Below are 20,692 nucleotides of genomic sequence, written 5' to 3' on the forward strand. Positions count from 1 at the left end.
AATATGATTATTCATGTTCTGAAATGTTCAGGGGGGTGTTTCTGAAACATGACATAAAAAAGTTGGATTTCGTAACCTAATGTCATGTCTCAAAATCCATATCCATCTTACTTCTATATTTTTATGTCCTGCGGATTCGAGTGAGCCTGTCAGGTAGCCAGTAGCCTTAATTCTCACACAGAATCCAGCCTAGATGACGTGATAACATTTTCCAAAATGTTCACCACTTTCTTTCCATTGATTTAAAATCACCCTAATTCTGGCCATCCTACAAGGGTAAAAACCACAATAACGTTTGAACGGATTGTGATAGGGAGGTGAGGTTTGGACCATTGGTTTTCTGAGAGGATTATTTACACAATTATGTTATTATACCCGTTGGTAAAAAGATGCGTTATTGATTGGACACCATTTTACTAAATTGAGGTGGTTTCATTGACACTTGCACATTTTTATAGATTCAATTTAGGGGTAATGATTATTCTCATTAATGGGTGTCTTTGTGGATAGTCTAGTGAAAATGTAAACTGGCTTCATTTTGTTTGGGGAGAAAATAAAAAACATTAGAATAATTCAATTACTGGATGCAATGTAGTAGTCTAGCTGACTGCGGTAGTCCAGCTGACTGCGGTAGTCTAGCTGACTGCGGTAGTCTAGCTGACTGCGGTAGTCTAGCTGACTGCGGTAGTCTAGCTGACTGCGGTAGTCTAGCTGACTGCGGTAGTCTAGCTGACTGCGGTAGTCTAGCTGACTGCGGTAGTCTAGCTGACTGCGGTAGTCTAGCTGACTGTAGGCTATTTAGAATATGAAACAACTGAACTAGGCCAATATGAGCCAGTTCCAGATCTCCATCCCTGACCTCATCCATCAAGTTCGGTCTGACTACTAGACTACCATTCATTCAACATGCCTTGTTGCCGTTGGTGAACTGACTATAATCACATCATTAGCAGCCTACTGTTGACATATAGCGATATCAAGATGACAGATGAAGAATTGATTCATTAACATAGGACTAACAGTCTAACATAACTTCCTGGGAAGGAAAGTATTAGTGCAATTAGGGGCGTTATTTTTTTACATCGCCGTTTCTTCATGTCAAGTTACACCCATTGATGCCGACCACGTTAACTATCCTAACATGTCACGCTAGTTATCCTAACCTGTTATGAAAACAAACGTGTCGAAAAACCATTAGTCTCATAACACCGGAACTGACCGATTTCCTGGTATCAAGGAGCACGCACATCAAGAAACGCCCCAAATTGCAGTCTGCAATTACACCATATTTGTATTTTAGGGGTGTTTTTTGTACCAGCGTACTTTGACTTGAAATTGCCTGCATGGTACGCAAAAAGTGTGCAGGTTGGCAGGCCGTCTGTTTCCCTCTTCTCCATCTCTCTCGTTGTATTCTTCTCTGTCCCTGGCTCTTCCTGCTGACACGGGGCCCAGGGGGTAGCACCAACTCCAACACCCTTCTACTATACATGGAGGCAGTCAAAGGTCAGACAAGAACCCTTAACATGAGCACACACAGCGCCAGAGAGGAGGAGAGATGGTGGCTGAGTGGAGAAAAAAAAGAAAGAAACAGATTACGAGGGGAGAGAGCGTCAAAGGAAGAAAAAGAGGCAGAGAGTGGGAGAAGAGGCAGAGAAACCAAAAGGACCGGCACTTTCTCTGCGCTCAGTCAGACGCTCTGACAGCGTGACGAGCCCTCTCCCTCCATCACTCTCCTTTTCAAAAACGGGGGCAGGCTTGCTTTTAACCCCTCGACCCTGACGCCGCGAGCAAATAGTGACCAGACAGTCTAAGTGTTACCACACCATTAGCACCCAGCGTAGAACAACAATAACAACAAAGGAACAGGACACAAATCCCCCCTCTCCTTCCTTCCCCCCTCTCCTTCCTTCCCCCCTCTCCTTCCTTCTCCCAATCACTCCTTCCTTCCCCCCCTCCTTCCTTCCCCCCTCTCCTTCGTTCTCCCACTCACTCCTTCCTTCCCCCCTCTCCTTCCTTCTCCCACTCACTCCTTCCTTCCCCCCTCTCCTTCCTTCTCCCACTCACTCCTTCCTTCCCCCCTCTCCTTCCTTCTCCCACTCACTCCTTCCTTCCCCCCTCTCCTTCCTTCTCCCACTCACTCCTTCCTTCCCCCCTCTCCTTCCTTCTCCCACTCACTCATTCCTTCTCCCACTCACTCCTTCCTTCCCCCCTCTCCTTCCTTCTCCCACTCACTCATTCCTTCTCCCACTCACTCCTTCCCCCCTCTCCTTCGTTCTCCCACTCACTCCTTCCCCCCTCTCCTTCCTTCTCCCACTCACTCCTTCCTTCCCCCCTCTCCTTCCTTCTCCCACTGACTCCTTCCCCCCTCTCCTTCGTTCTCCCACTCACTCCTTCCTTCCCCCTCTCCTTCCTTCTCCCATACACTCCTTCCTTCCCCCCTCTCCTTCCTTCTCCCACTCACTCCTTCCTTCCCCCTCTCTCCTTCCTTCTCCCACTCTCTCCTTCCTTCTCCCACTCTCTCCTTCCTTCTCCCACTCTCTCCTTCCTTCTCCCACTCTCTCCTTCCTTCTCCCACTCTCTCCTTCCTTCTCCCACTCTCTCCTTCCTTCTCCCACTCTCTCCTTCCTTCTCCCACTCTCTCCTTCCTTCCCCCTCTCTCCTTCCTTCTCCCACTCTCTCCTTCCTTCTCCCACTCTCTCCTTCCTTCTCCCACTCTCTCCTTCCTTCTCCCACTCTCTCCTTCCTTCTCCCACTCACTCCTTCCTTCTCCCACTCACTCCTTCCTTCTCCCACTCACTCCTTCCTTCTCCCACTCACTCCTTCCTTCTCCCACTCACTCCTTCCCTCAGGGCCTGAGCTAAGTGGAGGACATTTCGCTTTGACCTTAGGTGACCTCGGCCACCCACCCCTTGGAGAAGACGGGTCAAGAGGGGTCGGCAGGGTAATGCGCACCGCACACAGAGCAGAGAGGGAAAGTGTGTTGAGGGTGTTTGGAGTGCAAAGAGTGTGCGCGCGCGCCACTGAGAGAATCATTGTGTATGTTAGCATGTGTGAGACCGTGAAAGAGACTGTAAAAGAGAGAATGTTTGTGCATGTGTGTGAGAGAGTGTCTGCAATAGTATTAAACATTGTAGTGTTTTGGTGTTAGGGTGTGTGTGTGGGGGCACATACTGACACTTGCAGAGAGACCCATTAGGGATCTCGGGGACAGATCAGCAGGGCGCTAAATGGCCACCTTTGACCTTTTGGGGTCAAGACAGGTCACATCCCTGTGTAGGGTCTGTTAGAGCAATCCACCCAAAGCCTCTGTGGTACGTTCCACGAAGCAGGACCATCAGATAAGACTCACTTAACATATACTACCAGTCTAAAGTTTTAGCCCCATACTCATTTAAGTTTTTCTTTTTTTTAAAACAATTTTCTACATTGTAGAATAATAGTGAAGACATCAAAACTATGAAATAACACATATGGAATCATGTAGCAACCAAAAAAAGTGAAATCAAAATGTATTTTAAATTTGAGATTCTTCAAATAGCCACCTTTTGCCTTGATGACAGCTTTGCACACTCTTGGCATTCGCTTAACTAGCTTCATGAAAGACTTTTCAATTAACAGGTTTGCCTTCTTAAAAGCTAATTTGTGGAATTTCTTTCCTTCTTAATGCGCTTGAGCCTATCAGTTGTGTTGTGACAAGGTTGGGGGGGTATACAGAACATAGCCCTATTTGGTAAAAGACCAAGTTCATATTATGGCAAGAACAAATTAAATAAGCGAAGAAAAACGACAGCCCATCATTACTTTCAGACATGAAGGTCTGTCAATACGGAAAATTTCAAGGACTTTGAAAGTTTCTTCAAGTGCAGTCGCAAAAACCATCAAGCGCTATGATGAAACTGGCTCTCATAAGGACCGCCACAGGAAAGGAAGACCCAGAGTTACCTCTGCTGCAGAGGATAAGTTCATTAGAGTTACCATTCTCAGAAATTGCAGCCCAAATAAATGCTTCACAGAGTTCAAGTAACAGACACATCTCAAAATCAACTGTTCAGAGGAGACTGCGTGAATCAGGCCTTCATGGTCAAATGGCTGCAAAGAAACCATTACTAAAACGACACCAATAAGAAGAAGAGACTTGCTTGGGCCAAGAAACATGAGCAATGGACATTAAACTGGTGGAAATGTGTCCTTTGGTCTTGAGTCCAAATTAGAGATTTTTGGTTCCAACTGCTGTGTCTTTGTGAGACGTGGTGTGGGTGAACAGATGATCGCTGCATGTGTATTACCCACCGTAATGCATGGAGGAGGATGTGGGGGTGCTTTGCTGGAGACACTGTCTGTGATTTATTTAGAATTCAAGACACACTTAACCAGCATGGCTACTACAGCATTCTGCAGTGATACACCATCCCATCTGATTTGGGCTTAGTGGGACTATCATTTATTTTTCAACAGGACAATGACCCAACACACCTCCAGGCTGTGTAAGGGCTATTTTACCAAGACGGCGAGTAATAGAGTGCTGCATCAGATGGCCTCTACAATCCTCAGACCTCAACCAAATTGAGATGGTTTGGGATGAGTCGGACCGCAGAATGAATGAAAAGCAGCCAACAAGTGCTGAGCATATGTAGGAACTCCTTCAAGCCTGAAAAGTATTCCAGGTGAAGCTGGTTGAGAGAATGTTAAGAGTGTGGAAAGCTGTCACCAAGGCAAAGGGTGGCTACATTGAAGAATCTCAAATATAAAATATATTTGGATTTGTTTAACACTTTTTTGGTTACTACATGATTCCATGTGTTATTTCATAGTTTTGATGTCTTCACTATTATTGTACAATGTAGAAAATAGTAAAAAATAATGAAAAACCCTGGAATGAGTAGGTGTTCTAAAACTTTAGAGCAGTAGTGTTTTTTTTTAATAGCAATGTAATGCAACTACTATCATATCAGTGTGGGGGGTGTGAGTCCTTGAGACCTGCCCAGTTGACTGGTTTAGATTTCTACCTGGCACACTGACAGGCTTAACAATCCACCAGGTTTCCCAGGTCTGTATCATATGATGATTATGAGGTAAGGATGAAAGCCACCTCTGAGGTGTTTGCGTGCATGTGTGTGCGTGTGCGCGGGGGCTGGGTGTTACTGTCAGTGTGTACTTATGTATTAATGGAAGATTTGGTTCTTATCTAGAAATGCACTACTTTGTGATTTAAATCAGAATACCAAACTTGTAACCAGGGAAAGAGGAGAGAGAGAGAGCGAGAGACAGACAGAGACAGAGAGACAGAACAAAGGAGGTAGTGTGGTGGACAGGACAGGGGGACTGGGTTGCCATCTGAGATGAATAAAGAGTGAAATAACAATAAAAATCAGAAGGCACTGCCTCCCCCACGAACCCAGGACAGGCCAAGCTGAGCGGAGGGATGGAGTTTCTAAACAGAGCATCCTGCGGTGGCATACACACACACACACACACACACACACACACACACACACACACAGTCAAAGAATCAAAGACACATGGGCATTGGTCTGTTGGTCTGTGCCAAACTCACACACTCCAACACACAGAGGCTAACTGGGCAGCTCGAGCTCCCCATTCCCAATAATAAAAAACAGACAAGACGTCAGAGGAAGGGAGTGAGTGTGAGAGGGAGATCTGTAGAGAGAAAGCTAAAAGCAGAAAGTGTGGGAGATGGAGATAAAGGTGACAAGAGAGAGATAGAGGAGGAGAAAGAGAGTGTGGGACTCAGAGACAGATGGAGTTTATAGAGATATAGTAGATTGAGAGACAGAGGGAAAGAGAAACTAAAACATGTGTGTACACTGCACTGTGCACTTCAACAAGATACCGTATGGGCCAAATCTGGTCATTCTGGGCAAAATCATTCAATTAGTCAAAAGTCCCATTAAAACGGTTTAACTGGCTGTTATCAAATCATCTGTGTCGAAAAACCATCAGCCTCATAAAACTGTAACTGACCAATGGCAGGTATCAATTGACTGACCAATCACACGCACCAATGAGCGTTTCCTGACATCAAGGAGCACCCACATCAAGAAACGCCCCAAATTGCAGCCTGAGTTTATAGATATATAACAGATTGAGAGGCAGGGAGAGAAACTAAAACATGTGGTATGTGTGTGTACACTACACTGTGCACTTCAACAAGACACAGTATGGGCCAAATCCGGTCATTCTGGACAAAATCATTCAATGAGTCAAAAGTCCCATTAAAAAGGTTTGACTGGCTGTACATCTAGGTGGTCCTGGAAATCTAACGTCAAACCTTTCTATCCTGGGCCAAACACATCCATGGTGGGGTCAGGTATGGGTAGGGTGGGGTAGAAGGGTGTGTGTTTGTGTGGTTCGGGGCCTGGGTTTTACAGCAAAGGGCTGCTGATAGACTGGTGGAGAGCAGCGCCAGGTTTCTGTGTGTGGGAGACAAAGAACGTGGCATAAACACACCGAGTCATCGCTGGTTCACCGTGTGTGTGTTGAATCTGCTGCGTTGTGATGACTGCCATGGTTACGTACGCATTACCTAACTAATCTTTTAGCTGTCATGACTTACAGCCATCTTAAATGACGAAGAAAACCTTTGCTTCAAAATGTGGATCTATAATCTCCAACACCTCTACTAAACTAGAGTAGGCTAGTGGAAAAATGGATCCCAGCTAGGCAGACATACAGGACTTAACACTTTTAGGGCTACCAGACTTTTCTTTAAATGTTCCCACATCACGTTTGCACTGCTCTCAGACACTGTGATAAAACTGATAACATGAAACCGGTTTCTAGGAATTGGGAAGGTTGAGGTAGCAGAGTGTACTGTTTGCTTTGGGTGAGAGTTTACAGTGTTTGCTTGACCGTGTCAAGGTGACCATGTACCTCCGTTTCATTCATTCAGATTATAGAACCTTTCATGTCTGCTGTCTCATACTGATAATGTCTGAGCCCACAGGGGAAAGAACATGTTCTTTCTGTCATTCACTCACTCTCTATAAAGATAAGGAGGTGAGAAGGAGACTTACCCAGAGGTTCCAACACAAGCTGATCCTGGGTGACAGCCAGTGGAGGCTGAACACACACAGTCAGTTTAGGACCCTGCAACGCACAGCGACTCGTCACCTTAATCTGAGAAAGCGAGATGGATGGAGAGGGAGGAGAAAAACAGAAACAGAGGAAGACATTTCACATTTCATTTCTCAAGTTGCAGCTAAAATAGTTAGACGAGTAAGTCAAATTAAATTAGCCTTGATGTCTGCGTCTTGAAGAAGTCAGCAAGTGTGCGACACATACCTTCACTGTGACTGAGGGGACGGGTAGACCATCAATGTCCGGGATGAGCGCTTGCTATAGAGATAGAGAGAATGTCAGGATATACCAGTCTGTTTGTGCAGCCTTCATTGTGTGTGCCTTCACTCTTTCCCTCTGTCTCTCAATCTACTGTATGTGCAGCCTTCACTTCTGGTCCTCACGATCGTCCTCACAAGGATCGTAAAACAAAGGAAGTTAGGACAAGTGGGAACATTTCACCGGTCGCCACAAGTAAAAGGGCTATTTTAGGTTTAGGGATTAGGTTTAGGAGTTAGGATTAGGTTTAAGAGTTAGGTTTAGGAGTTAGGATTAGGTTTAGGAGTTAGGATTAGGTTTAGGAGTTAGGGTTAGGTTTAGGAGTTAGGGTTAGGTTTAGGAGTTAGGGTTAGGTTTAGGAGTTAGGGTTGGAGTTAGGAGTTAGGGTTAGGAGTTAGGGTTAGGAGTTAGGGTTAGGAGTTAGGGTTAGGAGTTAGGGTTAGGAGTTAGGGTTAGGAGTTAGGGTTAGGAGTTAGGGTTAGGAGTTAGGGTTAGGAGTTAGGGTTAGGAGTTAGGGTTAGGTTTAGGAGTTAGGGTTAGGTTTAGGAGTTAGGGTTAGGTTTAGGAGTTAGGGTTGGGAGTTAGGAGTTAGGGTTGGGAGTTAGGAGTTAGGGTTGGGAGTTAGGAGTTAGGGTTAGGAGTTAGGGTTAGGAGTTAGGGTTAGGAGTTAGGGTTAGGAGTTAGGGTTAGGAGTTAGGGTTAGGAGTTAGGGTTAGGAGTTAGGGTTAGGAGTTAGGGTTAGGAGTTAGGGTTAGGAGTTAGGGTTAGGAGTTAGGGTTAGGAGTTAGGGTTAGGAGTTAGGGTTAGGAGTTAGGGTTAGGAGTTAGGGTTAGGAGTTAGGGTTAGGAGTTAGGGTTAGGAGTTAGGGTTAGGAGTTAGGGTTAGGAGTTAGGGTTAGGAGTTAGGGTTAGGAGTTAGGGTTAGGAGTTAGGGTTAGGAGTTAGGGTTAGGAGTTAGGGTTAGGAGTTAGGGTTAGGAGTTAGGGTTAGGAGTTAGGGTTAGGAGTTAGGGTTAGGAGTTAGGGTTAGGAGTTAGGGTTAGGAGTTAGGGTTAGGAGTTAGGGTTAGGAGTTAGGGTTAGGTTTAGGAGTTAAGGTTAGAGCTCGGTTGGGCTTCTACATCTGTTTTAAGATGGGTTTCTGTATAAGCACTTTGCGACATCTTCTGATGTAAAAAGGGCTTTATAAATGCATTTGATTTGAAGGGTTGGGGAAAATAGGATACTGAGTGGAATTTAATTGTTTGGACCCCACAAGGATAGTACAACAAACGTCTGTGTCCATTTCAGTGTGTGTGTGTGTGTGTGTGTGTGTGTGTGTGTGTGTGTGTGTGTGTGTGTGTTCACCGATGTGCTGTCCATGTTAGTGGAGACTGTGGCTGTAACAGTCAGATCCTCATCTGTCTCTGCGACAGGAAGAATATCTACAACAGAGAAGGAGGAGTCAGGAAATGTCCTACAATACACAAATACACACAGTCTGTTCACGCTGTGTGTGTGTGTGTGTGTGTGTGTGTGTGTGTCCTACCAGCCTGGGTCCTGGTGGCCTGTCTGATGACTCTCTGCAGACTCTTCATCTCAGTGTCGATCTGGGAGTAGTCCTGTTCGCGGGCGTCCACCTTGGGCGTGGAGAAGAAGGAGGGGTCTGTGCCCATGTAGGAACACTGCAGGTGGCCCTCATTGCTCAGGGTCACCACCACACCCTTCAGGTCCCTATGGGGGGGTTGAAACATCTGCCTTGGTCAGAAACAGAAAAACTGCTATATGATTTGTGTGAGGAAAAACAGTTTCATAGCAGCTTCTCAGCACCCATCATTCAGAGATAGAGAATATAGAAGAGAGATAGAACAAGATAATGACAGGGACAGAAAAAAAACAAGTTAGGAGATGTGATGCAGTGTGTGTGGTAACTGGTTACAGATGTGTTGTGGTGCCAGGGCAGTGAGGCAGTAACACCCCCCCACACACAGGGGGTTTCCAGCCCAGAAGAGTAGTAAGTCCCACACCTGCAGGAGAGGGCGACTGAGGGGGGGTATAAACCCCCCTTTTACTGCTGCAGGGGCACATTCACAACTACTCCCTCTCCCCTCCAAACCAGCCCTCCCCCATTTCTAAAGCCCCCCATAAAAAGCAGCAGCCCTGCCGCCACAGGGGAGGGATTGACCTACCCAACCTACCCACTCAGCCATCCAAATAAAATGTCATCACTATAACACTATTCTATCAAACTCAAGAATGTTCTCTAATTGTGTGCCTGTGTGCTCGTGCGTGTTTCTTTCCCATCAGGTCTAAAGTCCAGTTCAAGTGTTCCGTTTCCCTTTTGTCCATATGCAAGGTATTTCTCATTGTTATTCAATCCAGAAAGTCTCAATCGGATAAGTTATTTGTCGCTTGATAAAGATGAGCAATAATGACTGTATAAAATAAAATAATACAAATACTGAGCTATATTGTATGCAAAAACAATTTGGGAAATTCTATTTCATAGTAATACAAGTGCTCAGATAAGGAGATTTTGTTTAACAAGTTAAAAAAAAAATCCTAAAAAAAAAGGTAGAGGTCAAAATGATTAACACTGCAATTTCTTATAAATAAAGTAGTCAAAAGTTTAGTATTTGGTCCCATATTCCTAGCACGTAATGATTACATCCAGCTCGTGACTCCACAAACTTGTTGGATGAATTTGCGTTTCAGATTATTTAGTGCCCAATAGGAATGAATGGTAAGTCATGTATTGTGTAGTTTTGGAGTCACTTTTATTGTACACTGAACAAAAATATAAACGCAACATGTAAAGTGTTGGTCCCATGTTTTATGAGTGGAAATAAAAGTTTCCAAAAATGTTCCATACGCAGATAAAGCTAATTTCTCTCAAATTGTGCAGACAAATTTGTTTACATCCCTGTTAGCGAGCATTTCTCCTTTGACAAAATAATCCATCCACCTGACAAGTGTGGCATATCAAGCTGATTAAACAGCATGATCATTACACATGTGCACCTTGTGCTGGGGACAATAAAAGGCTACTCTAAAATGTGCAGTTTATTCACACAACACAAAGCCACAGATGTCTCAAGTTGAGGGAGCATGCAATTGGCATGCTGACTGCAGTAATGTCCACCAGAGGTTTTGCCAGAGGATTGAATGTTCATTTATCTACCATAAGCCGCCTTGTGGCAGATTTGGCAGTACGTCCTACCAGCCTCAACCCCAGAACACATGTATGGCGTTTTGTGGGAGAGTGGTTTGCTGACGTCAATGTTGTGAACAGAGTGCCCCATGGTGGTGGTGGGGCTATTGTGTGGACAGGCATAAGCTACGGACAACAAACACAATTACATTTGACATTTTATCAATGGCAATTTGAATGCACAGAAATACCTTGACGAGATCCTGAGGCCCATTTTTTAAAAGGTATCTGTATGCTAAGTCGTGTGAAATCCATAGATTAGGGCCTAATGAATTTATTTCAATTGACTTATTTCCTCATATGAACTGTAACTCAAAATATTTTAAATTGCTGCATGTTGCGTTTGTTTTTGTTCAGTACAAATAGGACTAGAATATGTTTCTAAACAGTTCTACATTCATTTGGATGCTACCACGATTAAGGATTATCCTGAATGAATCGGGAATAATGATGAGTGAAAAAGTTAGTCAAATATCATACCCCCAAGACATGCTAATCTCTCACCATTACCAACAGGGGAGGTTAGCATGTGTGATTTTTCTCACTCATCATTAGTCATTTACCTGTGGTAAATTCAATTGATTGGACATGATTTGGAAAGGCACACACCTGGGGTGGCAGGTAGCCTAGTGGTTAGAGCGTTGGGCCAAGCTCCCAGAGCTGACATGGTCATCCTGCCCGAGCTGACAAGGCAGTTAACCCACTGTTCCCCACTCAACCACTGTAAATAAGAATTTGTTCTTAACTGCCTTAAATAAAAGGTTACATTTTAAAATAAGGTCCCACAGTTGACAGTGCATGTCAGAGCAAAAACCAAGCCATGCTGTCAAAGGAATTGTCCGTATAAGACTGTGTTGAGGCACAGATCTGGGGAAGGGTACCAAAACATTTCTGCAGCATTGAAGGACCCCAAGAAGTTTGGAACCACCTCTTCCTAGAGCTGGCCCCCCAGCCAAACTGAGCAATCGGGGGAGAAGGGCCTTGGTCAGGGAGTTGACCAAGAACCTGATGGTCACTCTGACAGAGTTCCAGAGTTCCTTTGTGGAGATGGGAGAACCTTCCAGAAGAACAACCATCTCTGCAGCACTCCGCCAATTAGGCCTTTATGGTAGAGAAGCCAGTCCTCAATAACAGGCACATGACAGCCCGATTGGAGTTTGCCAAAAGGCACCTAAAGGACTCACAGACCATGAGAAACAAGGTTCTCTGGTTTGATGAAACCAAGATTGAAAACCAAGACCCTTGATGAAAACCTGCTCCGTTTTCATCAAGGCTCTCACTGTACTTTGCTCCATTCATCTTTCCCTCGATCCTGACTAGTTTCCCAGCCCCTGCCGCTGAAAAACATCCCCACAGCATAATACTGCCACCACCATGCTTCACAGTAGTGATGGTGCCAGGTTTCCTCCAGATGTGATGCTTGGCATCATTATTCATCACTGTTTGTGTGGTAAATAATTGTTGTAAATTGTGGTGTGATTATGGCCATTTAGTACTTCAGTCCACCACTCCCTTAACTGTTTTGATTGACCAGCTGTAAGACATTGTGAAATCATTTCCTCTCAGGGATTTGGGTGGATTTCTCATGGTGATAACCATGACAACAGGTGATCATTAATAATAACACACTAATAATAATAAACCTGGCATATGGGCTTCAAAGAGTGTGTGTGTGCGCGAGTATGCCTGTGGGTGAGAGAGTAGCGCTCAGCAGAGAGAGAGAGAGAGAGAGAGAGAATGAAAGCTACACGTATGTCCTATCTAGAATGCGTTCTGTAAGGTTGCGTGGAGGATGAGTGTGTAACTGTGTGTGCTATGCAAATATGTGTTTGTTCTGGGAGGACCCAGAGAGAGGCTCATCTAGTTGGTGCTGACAGAAGAGCTCTTTAGAATGGAGCCAACAGAGCAGAGCTACTGAGATACACAGGGACACTCACCCATGGAGCACAGGAATGGAGCCAACACACAGGAACACTCAACCATGGAGCACAGGAATGGAGCCAACACACAGGGACACTCAACCATGGAGCACAGGAATGGAGCCAACACACAGGGACACTCAACCATGGAGCAGGGGAATGGAGCCAACACACAGGGACACTCAACCATGGAGCACAGGAATGGAGCTCCATCTTAGTGCTTCCACCCCTCCCTTTCCATTTAGAGTCCCACTCTCCTCTCCTCCTTTCATCCTCCCATCCACAGGGGTATCTGTTACCTTATCAGATCAGTGGCATCTGAGCACACACTGTGTGTTTAAGTGTATCGGCGTAAAGTTACCATCAACTTTGGGGTCCAATTCAGATAAGTAAATTGAAGAGAGGGAATTCATGAATGAAAAAACGACTAACTTACAACTTTTGTTTAATGTGGGCTTTTGAATTTAATTTCCTAAATTGACAGAATGGAAATGATCCAATCCTGGTTACAGTACACAACCACCAAATTCATGGCAACACAAACACACCAAACATAGCAGCAGCGGGTGCCATGGTAACGAGTGTGGGGTGGGGGTACTCACGGGAAGTTAGCGAGCCTGACAGCCACGGGGGAACAGGAGAGCTGGGCTGCCCACTTCAACGTTACATCCTGGTACACCAGCAGCATGTTATTATGGTTACCGACCAGGGTGTTGGTGGTGCCTTCAGACACTGGGAAGAGAAGGAGGGGTCAGAGGTTAGATACAGTCACAGGAGATGCATGACACCTAATGAAAAGTGGTTTATAAATACAGTCCTTCAGTCCATCCATCAGTTATCAATGGGATATCGATTTGCTCGGAGTTGCTTTAGCAGGCTAGAAGCCAGTGTGTATACTAATTATAAGTGATTATCATCAATGCTGGGGTGCATAAAATGACAACAAACCTTCAATGAATATTTAACAATTCAGAAAGCAAAAAGAGCTGGGGTGAGGGTGTGAAAACGCCTTTGGGTTTGGGCGTGTGCGCGCACACACACACACAAGCATTTACCGTCACTGCCACCATGGGAGATCTGAGATGCACCCACAATCCACGCCTAGCCAACCTCATTTGGATGGATAGAGGGCAGGGGCGGGCAAGGCCGAAATGACAGACACAGTTTATATAGGACTCCCTCCATCCACTACATAGAGCAACATTTATTTTCTCCTCTTTCGCTCCTCCTGGTTCGTTCTGTTCTGCCACTGTGGCCAGGAACTGTATTAATAGCAGTGTATCAGACAGACATGTGGCAATGGTTTCCCTGAACACACCTTACCCTGAGGTGTGTGTGTGTGTGTGTGTATACTAATTATAAGTGATTATCATCAATGCTGGGGTTAAGTGGCTGTATTATCACTCCTTGAGAGAAAAACAGAGGATGTGTGTGAGAGCGAGAGCGAGAGAGAGCGAGAGAGCAAGAGAGAGCGAGAGAGAGCGAGAGAGAGAGCGAGCGAGCGAGAGAGCGAGCGAGAGAGAAAAGGAGAACGCAAGCCAAAAAAGGCAGCTGCATTGGAGGGCCAGAGGGGGAAACCTGTGAAATACTGAGAGCGGGCCGGTAAACCGCTAAAATTCCAGCCAAAACAATGTGAAAGTCAGCAGCCCGGAAAGTTCCTCTCCCTCTCTCTGTATTGAAAACCAAACCGCAGCAAATTACCAATAGCGGGAAGCCATTTGCCATACTATCCGGGTGGCTGCTGAAAACACAACCAGAGAAAACTATCAAGGACTGTGATCGATGTCACCTGGGATCCTGGCCTTAATAGATGAACGATGCAAATGGAATGGGAATAGTGTGATGTAAGGTTGTGTGTGTGTGAATACCAGAGGGAATGGTGCTCACAGGTCAAACAACTCAATGAGGAATAGCAGGTGCCTCTGGTTGAAAAGAAAACACATTTCTCTCAACCACACTGCTTCTCTTCTTCTATCCCTCTCTCTCACCTATTTCCCTCCCTTCTCTCTCCCTCACCCTTTTCTTTCTCTCCCACTATCCTTCCCTTGCCATCCCTCTCTCCATGTATATACAGGTAAATGACAAAATAAAGGAAACACTTGAGTAAATGAGGGATACAAAGAATATTGAAAGCAGGTGCTTCCACACAGGTGTGGTTCCTGAGTTAATTAAGCAATTAACCTCCCATCGTGCTTAGGGTCATGCATACAAAATGTCCAGTTGACCATTATTTTGGCTACCATGGCTAGAAGAAGAGAACTCAGTGATTTTGAAAGAGGAGTCTCAAAAAAGCCCTGATCCACAGGGCATTTCGCCAGCAGAATATGCTGTGTGTGTGTACTTATGCAGGTGACGGTGCTGTGTGTTGCATGTTCGAGGTGCTACATGTGCTAAATATGGATCCGATTAGAGCGTGCCTCGCTCTGTGACATTTCCTACTTCCTCTGGTTGGAGTGGTATGTTGGGAGTCAGTCAAGACAGACAGATGCACTGTGTAGAGCTGTACTCCGGTCCCTCATTAAACCCAACCCAGGAGCCGAGAGACTCCCTATCAGATGAACCTGAGCTCACGGACAAACGCTCATTCTGCTACTGCCACACACACACTGGACAGGCATGGGGAAGGTCTTATTACCACCAGAAATGTGTTCGACCAGTATCTACATAGCAGTCCTAAAACAAAGACTGGATAGAAGAATCTGCAATAATATTCATCAATAATATGGGAGGATGGATATCTGCTATGTCCTACAATAAATATGTCCTACAAATAGTGTGTCTGATATCAAGCAGTAAACAAGCTAATGATATCAAGCTGAAAGCAGTCGTATGTGAGGAAGCAGCTAGGGTTGTACCATTACCTGAGGGGTAGGGGAGGAAGCAGTAGGGCTCTACGATTACCTGAGGGGTAGGGGAGGAAGCACTAGGGTTGCACCATTACCTGAGGGGTAGGGGAGGAAGCAGTAGGGCTCTACCATTACCTGAGGAGTAGGGGAGGAAGCAGTAGGGCTCTACCATTACCTGAGTAGTAGGGGAGGAAGCAGTAGGGCTCTACCATTACCTGAGGAGTAGGGGAGGAAGCAGTAGGGCTCTACCATTACCTGAGGAGTAGGGGAGGAAGCAGCTAGGGTTGTACCATTACCCGAGGAGTAGGGGAGGAAGCAGTAGGGCTCTACCATTACCTGAGGGGTAGGGGAGGAAGCAGTAGGGCTCTACTATTACCTGAGTAGTAGGGGAGGAAGCAGTAGGGCTCTACCATTACCTGAGGAGTAGGGGAGGAAGCAGTAGGGCTCTACCATTACCTGAGGAGTAGGGGAGGAAGCAGTAGGGCTCTACCATTACCTGAGGAGTAGGGGAGGAAGCACTAGGGTTGCACCATTGCCTGAGGAGTAGGGGAGGAAGCAGTAGGGCTCTACCATTACCTGAGGGGTAGGGGAGGAAGCAGTAGGGCTCTACCATTACCTGAGTAGTAGGGAGGAAGCAGTAGGGCTCTACCATTACCTGAGGAGTAGGGGAGGAAGCAGTAGGGCTCTACCATTACCTGAGGAAGCAGCTAGGGTTGTACCATTACCCGAGGAGTAGGGGAGGAAGCAGTAGGGCTCTACCATTACCTGAGGAGTAGGGGAGGAAGCAGTAGGGCTCTACCATTACCTGAGGAGTAGGGGAGGAAGCAGCTAGGGTTGTACCATTACCCGAGGAGTAGGGGAGGAAGCAGTAGGGCTCTACCATTACCTGAGGAGTAGGGGAGGAAGCAGCTGGGGTTGTACTCCAGTTTCTTCATGAAGCGGATATGTCCGTTGTCTTTGAGGCAGTACAGGTTCCTTTCGCCGCAAACAAAGATGGAGGATGAGGACGGAGAGAAGGAGGGGACACTGAGGTCCAAGGCCTGCTCCCCCAGGACCAGGGTCCAGTCAGCCTGAGGGGGAAACACACACACAGGGTTAAACACACACACAAACACACACACACACACACAGTTCTCCTCTCACCGTCAGTCTCTTCCCTGCAGTTTTGCCATGCTGCTCAGCATCCTGTCTGGTCTCTGCATCCGTGGCCACCGCTAGCGTCTCATACCTGGGTTAGGAACACTCAGTTTAGACACACACACACTGTGCTCAGTGGTAACACTTCAGAAACACTTCAGCTGCACCCTCTGTCAGAAGCCCCACTGTTATAATAAATGATATCCATCGGTGTTATCACAACTACATTTTATGCCACAAAACATTTAGGTACGCTAGTTAGCTAGCATCATGCTTTTACGTTCTCAAACAATGGCCTTATTAATAGCAGAATCATGACACTGATCTGGAGTCAGTCTACAGTAGTCTTGCAGTATGGCATTAATACAATCTGATTTCCAGTAAAAAGCTGGAACTGGCTATAGTAGCTACAGACATTTCAGACACACACACGCTCAGTCACCTGGCCCCTCGGGACGGAGAAGGAAAAGCTGCTAAGAATCAGATAATTATGTGAAGGGGAATCAGAACCTGCTAAGCCCTGATGTTTATGAAGCTGGAAACGACAGGAGACAATTTGCTCTGTCAGGGAGAAAGTCTCTTTCTCTCTCTCTCAGAAAAGAATGGAGGGATGAACATGCCCAAAGACAACAGCAAGCAGTGCCAATGGAAAGGTGGAGGAAGAGGAAACAGGACTATATTCTGCCATTACAGGATGCAGAGGGGTAACAATAGAGTACACGCCTGACAAATGCACATCGAATAAGTGCACTTCGATTTGCATTCATACAATTACTTTTGATCAGCTATAAGAAACCTGAAGGCCTCAATCCTAAATGGATGGGAAAGTTTGGCACAACCTAAACAAGGCCTTTTAATGGCAGAGTACTATGGTCAGGTCTGTTGGTGAATGAGCTAGCGTGAAAGAGACCTAACACTTAGAATCACAAAGAGTGTGTGTGTGTGTGTGTGTCGAGTCCAAACCTTGAAGAACTGATTCACCAGCATCAACACTGGTTGTAAACGGTGAACACACACATTCAGAGTTCCACAGCTCAGACCAGCGGAGCAGTGAGGGTGTGTTTACATGAGTATAAATATGTGCATATTATGCATGCACGGTTGTGTGTATGAACACACACCTCACGAGGCGCACCTTTAACCAGCGCAACCCACACAAACCCAGTCAACCTCCCCAGGTTGGATAGAGTCTCTCCGTGTCTCAGACGACACAGAGTGAGTGTGTGAAGTCATTTATATGAAAGAGGGTATCTCCCCAATACTTCCCTGATACAAAAACACAAAATCACATTCACCAATGTTCAAGCGGAAAGAAAATCAACATTACTGGCTAAACAAACCGAGGAGGTGGAACAGTTCCCTAGCTGACTGATATTATGCAGTACATGACACTCAGAGCAAGGCTATTTCTAACTAACATGCAGGATTTTCATTACCAAATTTAGCTCTCTTCGTATCTACAGTTTATGACTTTTGATTCTAGATTTGATCAGAAAGTGGGATTCTAGCCACAGAGACCAAGTATAGACACAGCCAAGTGTTAACTGGGGACATAGAGCGCTTCATCCTGGGCAGAATTATTTTTCTTAGAATTCATATATACAGTCTGAGAATTGAAGAGAGGGAGGAGGGGGAGGAGGGAACAGGGGGGGTCAGCGTTTCAGCAGGGATATCTCGTCTGGGGAAGCTCTTGATATCGGAGAAATCTGGGATAACAAACAGCTGGAAGGCCGGGTTTCACACACCGAAACACACACACACACACACACACACACACACGTCGGCCTTTCCCCAATTTCCATCCGGTTGTAGCAGGAGCGTGAAAAGGGGAAATCCCGGTGTGTGTTTGTAGAGGAAGGTAACTGTGATTACTGTGGAGGGGCGATGAGTGGCCAAAGCAGAGGAAAATAAAGACGGGGCTTACATGGGGAGCTGTGGCGATCAATGAGTGGAAATTTCATTAGGATGTGATGTTAACTTAGCACCGGAGATAACCAGACTCAGCTGTGGCAATAGGGCCCAATACACCCAATCTGCCATCTGCAGTATCCCCTATACACTATTTACACACACGGACACAAAGATGGAGGCACACACACACACAGAACACTCTCCCCTATTATTTAAAGATGGTGCAGTGGTTTGTGGCGTTAGGAGGACTAGAAAATGGCCTCCCGTCTACTGCACCACAGATGTATTTAAAGATCTAGCGCAGAGTAGCAGGCAGACAGATGGCCTTCAGAGGCGACGAGTACACTTCTTCAATCCCTCTCACACTCGCTTTTTCATTTACTTACTTACCTGTGAGGAGGGTGTGTGTGTACATGTGTGCGTGCTTTGCAGCGTATGTGTGTGTTTTGCAGCATGTGTTTTGCAGCGTGTGAGTGTGTACCTGTAGCTCTCCACCTGTCGTGCTGAGGACACAGTGAGGAAGGTGTCAGTGCGGGAGCAGTAACACAGAGGACCAGGCAGGAGGAAGCCAGGGAGGAAACGGCCAAATGAGTAACTCTCCTGCTCAAAGAACATCAGCATGCCATCCATGGACTGGATACACATAGAGTGGTGGTCTGAGGGGAGGGAATAAAAGACTAAATGTTACATGAGCGTTGAATAAACGTTAATTTAAAACACAGGGTTAGGACAATAACAAATGACAACCTGGTGGAATCATACTGGCATCATCATACTGGTACACACAATGACAGAACACAGACCTGAATGCTGCCTGACTAAATTACTTGCAGAATTGTATACGTTCTGTGGAAAAATGTATGCATCATACTTGTTGGGGCGGCTCTGCTTTGTTGTGGTGGTGGGTTATCTGCTCTGCTTTGTTGTGGTGGTGGGTTATCTGCTCTGCTTTGTTGTGGTGGTGGGTTATCTGCTCTGCTTTGTTGTGGTGGTGGGTTATCTGCTCTGCTTTGTTGTGGTGGTGGGTTATCTGCTCTGCTTTGTTGTGGTGGTGGGTTATCTGCTCTGCTTTGTTGTGGTGGTGGGTTATCTGCTCTGCTTTGTTGTGGTGGTGGGTTAGCTGCTCTGCTATGTTGTGGTTGTGGGTTAGCTGCTCTGCTATGTTGTGGTGGTGGGTTAGCTGCTCTGCTTTGTTGTGGTGGTGGGTTAGCTGCTCTGCTATGTTGTGGTGGTGGGTTAGCTGCTATGTTGTGTTGTGGTGGGTTAGCTGCTCTGCTATGTTGTAGTGGTGGGTTAGTTGCTCTGCTATGTTGTAGTGGTGGGTTAGCTGCTCTGCTATGTTTTAGTGGTGGGTTAGCTGCTCTGCTATGTTGTAGTGGTGGGTAAGCTGCTCTGCTGTGTTGTAGTGGGTTAGCTGCTCTGCTATGTTGTGTTGTGGTGGGTTAGCTGCTCTGCTATGTTGTGTTGTGGTGGGTTAGCTGCTCTGCTATGTTGTGGTGGGTTAGTTGCTCTGCTATGTTGTGGTGGGTTAGTTGCTCTGCTATGTTGTGGTGGGTTAGCTGCTCTGCTCATTTGTCTCCTGCTGAATCTGATATGTCCATTAACACCTCTCGGACTGAGCAGGCTTGTTCACAGCAGCCTTACACAGCTTATGGTCTACGTTCTCCGAGTGCGTGTGTGGAGTGCTTGGAATGGTCCACTGAGTTTTATGGCAGAGAAAATCTGAGATGGCTGAGTACACACACACACACACACACACACACACAGAGAGCGGCTGTGAGAGCAGAAAACTATAATTAGGCCTCTACGCGCTATTAAAAAAAAAAAGATCACACTCAAATCAACGAGGGGTCAGGGAGTACCACCTACAGAGAAGATACACAATAATAAACACGTGTGGGTGTGTGCTTCACCAGCTATTCTGGTCATCCCCTTTGGTGAACTGGGCTCAGGGTGGGAGGTCAGTAAAACACTGAAGGACAAGGCCACTCACACAATTACACCGCCCTGTGTGTGTTAGTGTAGGCACACGTGCAGGTATGGTGTGTGTCTTCTCACGCTGTGTGTGGGTCTACGCCCATACTAAAGATATCAAAAACCGCTCTTCTAGAGCTATAAAATATTGGTCCAGTACTTCTAACCAGAAACATACAGAGGAAACCAGCCCTACTAATAGCATTAATAGAAGATGCTGTTACACAGGTTGAGCCCAAGGACAAAGCACAGTGACTGGCAGGACAGAGCAGAGCAGTGCAGTGTCTTTGGGCCTGGGTTCTGGGTGGAATTGGGCTGGAGTGTGGGCCAGGTGCTGCTTAGAATGGCCTACGCTGTTTGTG

At 46.1% G+C, this 20,692-nt stretch overlaps 1 protein-coding gene across 4 annotated transcripts in view; it reads right to left on the bottom strand.

Moving 5' to 3' along the window:
• Nucleotides 1–20,692, bottom strand: part of bbs9 (Bardet-Biedl syndrome 9) — a 198,066-nt gene that overhangs the window by 156,436 nt on the left and 20,938 nt on the right. For 3 of the 4 annotated variants that reach the window (XR_016494444.1, XM_036972411.2, XM_090229006.1), the window contains exons 6-13: nucleotides 18,838–19,012; nucleotides 16,452–16,536; nucleotides 16,195–16,378; nucleotides 13,065–13,194; nucleotides 8,882–9,066; nucleotides 8,701–8,777; nucleotides 7,303–7,356; nucleotides 7,035–7,137 (exon numbers count right to left, since the gene is read on the bottom strand). Coding sequence is in view for 3 of the 4 variants with exons in the window: in XM_036972411.2 (XP_036828306.2) it covers nucleotides 7,035–7,137; nucleotides 7,303–7,356; nucleotides 8,701–8,777; nucleotides 8,882–9,066; nucleotides 13,065–13,194; nucleotides 16,195–16,378; nucleotides 16,452–16,536; nucleotides 18,838–19,012 (993 nt within the window). In the remaining variant the exon portion in view is untranslated. Of the gene's footprint in view, nucleotides 1–7,034; nucleotides 7,138–7,302; nucleotides 7,357–8,700; nucleotides 8,778–8,881; nucleotides 9,067–13,064; nucleotides 13,195–15,443; nucleotides 15,496–16,194; nucleotides 16,379–16,451; nucleotides 16,537–18,837; nucleotides 19,013–20,692 lie in introns of those variants that run through there. The other variant, XM_090229005.1, reaches the window with a different exon arrangement.

The sequence above is a fragment of the Oncorhynchus mykiss genome, chromosome 3 (assembly GCF_057628025.1).
Source record: "Oncorhynchus mykiss isolate SJ-2025 chromosome 3, ASM5762802v1, whole genome shotgun sequence".
Classification (NCBI taxonomy): Eukaryota; Metazoa; Chordata; class Actinopteri; order Salmoniformes; family Salmonidae; genus Oncorhynchus; species Oncorhynchus mykiss.